The sequence below is a fragment of the Cebus imitator genome, unplaced genomic scaffold (assembly GCF_001604975.1).
Source record: "Cebus imitator isolate Cc_AM_T3 unplaced genomic scaffold, Cebus_imitator-1.0 Scaffold285, whole genome shotgun sequence".
In the NCBI taxonomy this organism is placed as follows: Eukaryota; Metazoa; Chordata; class Mammalia; order Primates; family Cebidae; genus Cebus; species Cebus imitator.
This window is the reverse complement of record NW_016107600.1, coordinates 1,947,207-1,956,047: the sequence shown is the minus strand read 5'-3', so window position 1 is coordinate 1,956,047 and position 8,841 is coordinate 1,947,207. Positions and strand designations below refer to the sequence as shown.

General features: G+C 45.3%; 1 protein-coding gene across 1 annotated transcript in view; it reads right to left on the bottom strand.

Moving 5' to 3' along the window:
* COPZ1 (COPI coat complex subunit zeta 1) overlaps positions 1–8,638 on the bottom strand; it is a 26,539-nt gene extending 17,901 nt beyond the window's left edge. The window contains exon 1 of the mRNA XM_017501881.2: positions 8,546–8,638. Coding sequence (XP_017357370.1) covers positions 8,546–8,563 — 18 coding nt within the window. The 5' untranslated portion in view covers positions 8,564–8,638. The remainder of the gene's footprint in view (positions 1–8,545) is intronic.
* Positions 8,639–8,841: the final 203 nt, after the last annotated feature.

The following is an 8,841-nucleotide window of genomic DNA, read 5'->3' as shown; positions in this document are numbered from 1 at the left end:
ATATATATATATATATATATATCCCTAAAGCCATACCAAAAGGGTTTATCCTGATGTGGCAATGACTTTGATCAATTAAAAACTGTAACAAGATTCTCTTCTCTCAATCCTGTTCATAAAGTAAAACTAAGACAGTTAAAACTAGAAGGAGAAATTCCTAGATACCATGTGGCTAAGTAGGTATACTCCCTGACTCTGCCAACTTTTTTTGGGGGAGACAGTTTCACTTTGTTGTCTAGGCTGGGGTGTAGTGGCTTGATCTTGGCTCACTGCAACCTCCGCCTCCCAGTTTCAAACAATTCTCCTGCCTCAGCCTCCTGAGTAGCTGGGATTACAGGCGCCCACCACCACACCCAGCTGATTTTCTGTATTTTAGTAGAGACAAGGTTTCACCATCTTGCCCAGCCTGGTCTCGAACTTCTGAGCTCAGGCAATCTGCCTATCCTGGCCTCCCAAAGTGCTAGAATTACAGGTGTGAGACACCACATCCAGCCTCTGTGCCAACTTTTTTTTTTTTTTTTTTGAGACGAAGTCTCACTTTGTTGCCCAGGCTGGAGTGCAATGACACGATCTCAACTCACTGCAACCTCTGCCTCCCGAGTTCAAGCGATTCTTCTGCCTCAGCCTCCCGAGTAACTGGGACTACAGGTGCACGCCACCATGCTCAGCTAATTTTTGTACTTTCAGAAGAGACAGGTTTCACCATATTGGCCGGGCTGGTCTCAAGCTCCTGACTTCATGATCCGCCAGCCTCAGCCTCCCAAAGTGCTGGGATTACAGGCGTGAGCCACTGTGCCTGGCCATGCCAACTTTTTTAAAATTAAAAGCTCCTCTAAGGGTAAGGGCTCCAATTTGCCAGCCACAATCATATGGACTTCAGATCAAAAGAAAAGAAGTAGCTAAAGTCTTTGACAGGGAAGAACAGTTTTTACATATCAGATTTATCAGATTATTATTATTATTTTTTAATGCTACTGGCAGGATGAACCAGGTATATTATTGTTATTATTATTATTATTGGCTGGGTGTGGTGGCTCATGCCAGTACTCCCAGCAATTTGGGATGCTGAGGTGGGTGGATTACTTGAGGTCAGGAGTCTGAGACCAGCCTGGCCAACATGGTGAAACCCCATCTCTACTAAAAATACAAAAATTAGCCAGGTGTGGTGACGGGTGCCTGTAATCCCAGATACTCGGGAGGGTGAGGCAGGAGAATTACTTGAGCCTGGGAGGTGGAGGTTGCAGTGACCTGTGATGGCACCACTGCACTCCAGCCTAGGTGCAAGAGCAAGACTCTGTCTCAAAACAATAATAATACTGTTTATTATTATTATCTTTTGAGACAGTGTCTCATTCTGTTGCCCAGGATGGAGTGCAGTAGTGTCATCACAGGTCACTGCAATCTCCACCTCCCAGGCTCAAGGGATCCTCCACCTTCAGCCTCCCAAGTAGCTGGGACTACAGGTAGATGCCACCATACCCTGCTAATTTTTTCTGTATACAAACAAGATTAGATTCAAAAAGCACAGCTCAGGAAAGAGTAGGAGCCACAGGTACCACAGAATATTACCCAGCTGACATGAGACCAAATATTGGTTATAAAGAAAAAACTGAACACATGACTTAGGAAGAACTGATGGCAGGAAGAGATACCTAGAATCTTCCTGTCTGATACAGACACAAAATATGTAAAGCACAGTCACCAAGAGTTCTGATGTTACAGGAGAAAATGTCTCTAAACTCCTACAATCCATCTCTTAAACAGAGACAGGGTCTTGCTATGTTGCCGAAGCTGGTCCTGAGCTCCTTGGCTCAAGGTGTCCTGCTTCAGCCTTCCAAATAGCTAGGACTACAGCCATGCACCACTGTGCCTGGCTCCAATACTTGTATTATAGTCAGGATCAGCCATTAACTCACGTTTTCCCTTTCTCTGAGATTCGGCTTCTTCATCAGAGAAATGAGAGGCTTGACCTAGATAAGTTAAGGTTAATGCCTTTTTTGAGTTACAGCAGACCCCTCTGATAAACCAATTAAATCTATGGACCTTATTTCCAGCAAAATACGTATTCACAAATTTTTGTTACAATTTCACGGCCAGACGTGGTGGCTCACACCTGTAATCCGAGCACTTTGGGAGGCCAACGCAGGGGCAAATCGCCTGTACTCAGGCGTTTGAGACCAGCCTGGGCAACATAGTGAAACCGTCTCTATTAAAAATACAAAAAATTAGCTGGGCATGGTGGTGCATCCCTGTAATCCCAGCTACTCAGGAGGATAAGGCATGAGAACTGCTTAAACCCAGGAGGCAGAGGTTGCAGTGAGCCAAGATCATCATACCACTGCACTCCAGCCTGGGTGACAGAACAAGACTCTGTCTCAAAAATATATATATAGAAATAGAAATTTTTTTTTATGATTCCAAAGAGTTCATAGAGTCAAGTTTAGAATTAAATGAGATTTTCTCTAAAGATAATACGATGGTGTGGAGGGGGCAGGAAAAAGAGGGGAAATGAATGATCCTTTTGTAAATCACCCCCTCTACTCTGCCTGGCACCCAGTAATGACTTCATAAATGTGTATGTGGCCATCATAAATTAGTAAATATGATTGAGAAAACTAACAGCCAGCAGGGGGAATAAAGGTCATCACCACACCCCTCCATCTTTCTTTCTTTTTTTTTTTTTCAGACCGAGTTTCGCTCTTGTCAGCCAGGCTGGAGTGCAATGGCTCGATCTCAGCTCACTGCAACCTCCGCCTCCTGGGTTCAAACAATTCTCCTGCCTAAGCCTTCCAAGTAGCTGGGATTACAGGTGCCTGCCACTACACCTGGCTAATTTTGTATTTTTAGTAGACAGGGTTTCTCCATGTTGGTTAGGCTGGTCCTTAAACTCCTGATCTCAGGTGATCCTGATCCGCCCACCTCAGCCTCCCAAAGTACTGGGATTACAAGTGTGAGCCACCATGCCCCACCACCTCTAGCTTTCAATGGCTAAATTTGGTGACTGTGAAATGGGCAGGACAAAAATAACCAAACCCCAAGCTCTTTAGGAATGCAAAGTCTCAGGCCCTTTCTCAAAAGTCAGAAAGCCTGTCTGCTGGAGAATTTTTTACCCAGGTGTCACATAGTCCCTAATTCTTCAACTATCACTGAAGTGAAAGAATCACAGAAAAGAGGGGCAAAACAGTACTGCTGGAAAGAGATGAATAAGGAGAAATCAGACTGTACTTCAGACCTGATGCCTGAGGACACCATTAGAACATCCTGCCTTCTCAGTTTGGTAATTCAGGAGTTCCCACTTAAATATCACTTAGAAAAGGAAAAAAATCAAACAGGGCTAGATCCATTCCTCTTGAGTCCTTGGTCATGATTTATCCCTCTACTCCCCATCCCAGCTTCCTGCTTTTGCTCATGAAAACAAAAAGCTAGTCTCTGAAAGACTGAATTGACGGCCTCTGTGTTATGTGTTATCTTTCAGTCTATTTATGCCCCCAAATCAACCCCAGAGGCAAAACTGCTCTATTCTCCTCTGGTTTTAGTCTCCCTCTAAAACTACACAACAGAAAAGGAATTGCAGAAAATTAGTTGACCGAGCTATCCAGGGCAATTGTGTATGGATGGGATATCTGCATTAAGAGTGAGAAAATATCAAGGACGGGCGCGGTGGCTCAAGCCTGTAATCCCAGCACTTTGGGAGGCCGAGGCAGGTGGATCACGAGGTCAAGAGATCGAGACCATCCTGGTCAACATGGTGAAACCTCGTCTCTACTAAAAATACAAAACATTAGCTGGGCATGGTGGTGCGTGCCTGTAATCCAGCTGCTCAGGAGGCTGAGGCAGGAGAATTGCCTGAACCCAGGAGGCGGAGGTTGTGGTGAGCCGAGATCGCACCATTGCACTCCAGCCTGGGTAACAAGAGCGAAACTCCGTCTCAAAAAAAAAAAAAGAGTGAGAAAATAAAACGCCAAATTAAAAAAAACAGGCTTCATCTGCAGCATATTGACTTACATTACACAACAGGAAAGGATTTCCTGAAGAGATGGGGGTGATCAAACACCAGAAGAGGCGACACAGGCTAGGGAATCTTAGGCCAGGGTAGATCCCTCTAATAATCTGATGTTAGGAAATCTATTCTGCCCAGAAACAGGAGGGACAGAATGTGAGAGGGCCCTTGCCAACACAAGCATCTTACAAGTGCATGGACTCAGTCTCCCAATCCATCTTCATCAGTTGTCCCCTGGGCACTCTGCCTTTCCTCTTCCTAATTACTCCAGCACAAGTGGGCACACAGGTACTGATTCTTTATCCCTGCTCCATCTGATTTGCTCCTCTAGTTTCCCTTTCCACATCCTGTTTTCTTGTCAATATCCAAACTCTAACCAAGTCATGTCAATGGAGTAAAGTAAGAAACAGTAGCAAGTATCTAGATAAAAAAGACCCTAAACCTGCCACTAGCTCCCTCAAATACCTGGATAATTGCATACATCCTCTGCCTCCCAAGGCAGACCTGGCTTCTCAAGGGTCTGGTTTTCTTCACATGGAGGCCCCCTCCTTCTCTTCTGACCATTGACAGCTCCCCTAGATCTTTGATATAATTTATACCTTGCCAGGGACCAACTCTTTCCCACCACTGTGAAGGAGGGGGAAAAAATATATATAAATACGTCGGAAATCTATAACAAGGTCTTCTTGGAGGGCAAGACATGGGGAGAGTTAGAAGCAGCGTCAATTGCTCTTTGGGGGTTTTAGTTCAAGCCGAGGTCTGCTTCCAGCAATCAACCATTAAAACAAGCCGGCCAGAGTAACAGCACAGTTTATTCTGATCATTTAATTTGAAGTGTCAATAAATTAAACTTCAATCAATTAAACTAGGTGTGCAATAACCCAGATGGACACCCCGACACCAACATAATCACAATAAAAATTTTTATTGCTGCCAGGGACCTCACCGGGGGCAGTGCTGGCACTGCTCTCGCCCTAGCTGAGAAATATATCTCCACAGTGCAGGAACAAGGAGATTGCTTCTCCTAACGAAATGGAGGGGCCAGGCACCGGCAAGGACACAGCTGGGAGAGGGGCACGGGGGACTGCCAGGAACGAGATGGGAGTGCTTTAGGGGCTTAATGTAATTGATACCTTTGCCCAGAGCAGGGGGAGGGGGCATTTAGGCCAAGTACCTCTACTGTTAGTGCCAAAGGAATTTAACAAAAGCCCCATTAAGATGATTCAGGAAGCGAAGGCCAAGGAGCAATATCAACCTTTAAAGGCATTGATGTATTCTGCATAGCTTCCTCCTCCATATATACTCATATCCTTGTGCACTTTGGATGGCCTGATTTTTGAATGAGGCTTAGAATTTGGGATTTGGTCATGGTTTTAAAATATTAAGGTAAGAGAAGGTACAGAGCTAGAAATCTAGTCTGTAAAGCACTGGAGAAGTACTCTGAAGGTGAATCCAGAGAGGATTAGGAAAAATAAAACCTATGAACAAAGATTTAAAGATCTAAACTGATAGAGTAACTCGGCTTTTTCTTTTTTTTTTTGAGACAGAGTTTCACTCTTGTTGTCCATGCTGGAGTGCAATGGCGAGATCTCAGCTCACTGCAACCTCCACCTCTCAGGTTCAAGTGATTTTCCTGCCTCAACCTCCCGTGGAGCTGGGATTACAGAAGCGTCCCACCAGGCCCAGCTAATTTTGTATTTTGTATTTTTAGTAGAGACGGTGTTTCACCATGTTGGTCAGGCTGGCCTTGAACTCCTAACCTCAGGTGATCTGCCCGCCCAAAGTGCTGGGATTACAGACCTGAGCCACTGCGCCTGGCCGAGTAATTCAGCTTTAAAGAAAAAAAGTAAAAAGGAAAGGAGGAAAAAAGTGAAAAAGGAAGGGTAAATCCTTATCTTTAAGATTCCATAGGTTAAATGGAGAGTGGGTACCTGCAGAGATCCTCTCCATTCACAACTCAAAAAGGGAGAACAAGCAGAAACAGCAAGAAAGAAGAAGCCAAGTCCAAGGATGCAGGCTGAGATCACTATTATTAAGCATTGGGAACTAAAGGAGATGAAAAGGTCTCTTTCCTTAGAGACTAAGGAGACCCGAGAGAGATTAGACAAATCTGCTTGAAAGCTAGAGCTGGATTACTTAATTCAAGAAAGAAATGGAACCCATTGTAAAGTACCTAAATGAAGGGAGCTTACTGTTATTTAAAATTCCAATCAATGCAAATTTTGATCAACAGTTCTTCTTGACCCCCTGCAGCTTACCCTTCCCTTTTTCTCAACATCCTGCAGCTATGTATGTACTTGTAGAGGAGGTAAGGACAGAAGAATATGCTTTGAACAGATTGCCCCTAACCTCATTATGTAGAATCTCCTATAAAAAAGAATTCAGTGTAGTTTTAAAAGCAAAGTCCAGGGTTACCTGACCAAGTTATCAGGAATCTGTGAATGAAGAATATGCTTTGAACAGATTGCCCCTAACCTCATTACACTGGTTTCCCATAACAAAGAATCAGTGTGGTTTTAAAAGCAAAGTCCAGGGTTACCTGACCAAGTTAACGGGATCTGTGAATGCAGCATATTAGGCATAAAGTAGAAGAATAAGAAAGAAGCAGCCTGAAACAGACTTCTCTGAGGGAGCAGAGACAAAGAACTAAGGGAAGAGAAATGTGACAGAGAGACTTTCTTTTCTGAGAGACAGTCTGGCTGTTGCCAGGCTGGAGTGCAGTGGCAAGATCTCGGCTCACTGCAACCTCCACCTCCCATGTTCAAGTGATTCTCCTGCCTCAGCCTCTCGAGTAGGTGGGATTACAGCACCCACCACCAGCTAATTTTTGTACTTTTAGTAAAGACAGGGTTTCACCATGTTGACCAGGATGGTCTCGATCTCTTGACCTCATGATCTGCCCACTTCAGCCTCCCAAAGTCCTGAATTACAGGCGTGGAATTACACCGTGCCCAGCCCAACAGACTTTCACATATTACACCCGCTACACACAGACCCATTGTTAAAAGGGCTCTCCAAGTATTATCTTCCTCATTCCGTTACTTTGAAGCAGGTTCCCTTCTAAACATGTGTAGGTTAAGTCTAAAAAGCTTCTAAAGAAACCAATTCCCTAGAATCTATCCTAGTCTGTTAATTGGGTTTGGGGGGAGGTTTTTATTTTATTTTTACTTTATTTTTTTAGAGACAGGGTCTGGCTCTGTCACGAAAGGCTGGAGTGCAGTGGCACAACCATAGCTCACTGCAGCCTCAAACTCCTGGGCCCAAGCGATTCTCTTGCCTCAGCCTCTCATAGTGCTGGGATTACAGGCGTGAGCCACCGCACTCAACCTAGTACTTGATTAAAAATACTTGCTGGCCAGGTGTGGTGGCTCAGGCCTGTAATTCCAGCACTTTGGGAGGCCAAGACGGGCAAATTATGACATCAGAAGATCGAGACCATCCTGGCCAACATGGTGAAACCCCATCACTACTAAAATACAAAAAATTATCCAGGTTTGGTGGCACCTGCCTGTAGTCCCATCTACTTGGGAGGCTGAGGCAAGGGAATTACTTGAACCCAGGATGCAGAGATTGCAGTGACCTGAGACTGTGCCACTGCACTCCAGCATGGCAGTGGCTCACGCCTGTAATCCTAGCACTCTGGAGGCCGAGGCAGACAGACTACCTGCGCTCAGGAGTTTGAGACCAGCCTGGGCAACACGGTGAAACCCCGCCTCTACTAAAATACAAAAAAATTAGCTGGGCATGGAGGCTCGCGCCTCTAGTCCCAGCTACTCGGGAGGCTGAGGCAGGAGAACTGCTTGAAACCAGGAAGTGGAGGTTGCAGTGAGCTGAGATAGCGCCACTGTCTTCAAGCCTGGGAGACAGAGCAAGACTCGGTCTCAAAAAAAAAGAAAAGAAAAAAATTCCTAAGGTCTAAATGGGGAGAGAAAAGGAGAACAGAATAAGGAGTCCAGAATAAATATTCCACAATCCATACTAATCCATACTAACTTTATCAGGTATCCCAGAGCTTTGATGGAATACTGATTCTTTATCATGACAAACCTATATAGTAAGGATTAACAGGAAACCGAAAAGAAGTTTCCTGAAAGAACGTGGCAGGGAATCAGCAATGGAAAGTATGCACAAACTTGGAAAACCATCAGGAGGAGCCTGTAATGACAAAACATCTGTATTCTTTTCTTACAACATGGTGCGAGTTTGGTGGTTCGGGTAAATTCAAATCAGGATATCATCCACAATGCTAATAATAAGGGGCAACCTGAAGGGTCCTAATCTAGTACGTTTATAGCCTATGTATAGGAGTCCATGTGCTGCCTTTAACTTTCCACCGACTCCATACCCTCTCCCCGGCAGGGCTTCCTACTCTGAACTAAGGCTTTAACTCCTACACTAGGCCACACACTTATTCCAGGGGCCGGCAGAACCTTCAGTCCCCAAGAATTACCCGGAACTCTCCTTCCCCGTCTCCCTCTCGGGCTGAACCCTGACTCCCGGTCCCTGTGGACACCACAGCATTTCCGCTGCCCCTCCAGCTCCTACCAAAATCAGCGCCTCCATCTTGCCCCGCAGCTGGTGCCGACGTGGAGCCGCAAAAGTAACGCCGCCGCTGATTGGCCCTACATCCCTATTAGGCCCCGCCTAGAACAAGGATCATTGGGCAAAGCTAAGCCAGCCGTCTCTCTATTGACCAATTATGTAATAGCTTGCTTAGCGGAAGCAAATTGTCCAACCAGAAGGCGCAGATATTTGATTGTCAGCTTCAATACTCAATAAAACGCCAAAACCTCACAACTGATTGGGGCGGGAGGGTCAGTGGGGCGGGGTTGTTTCCATGG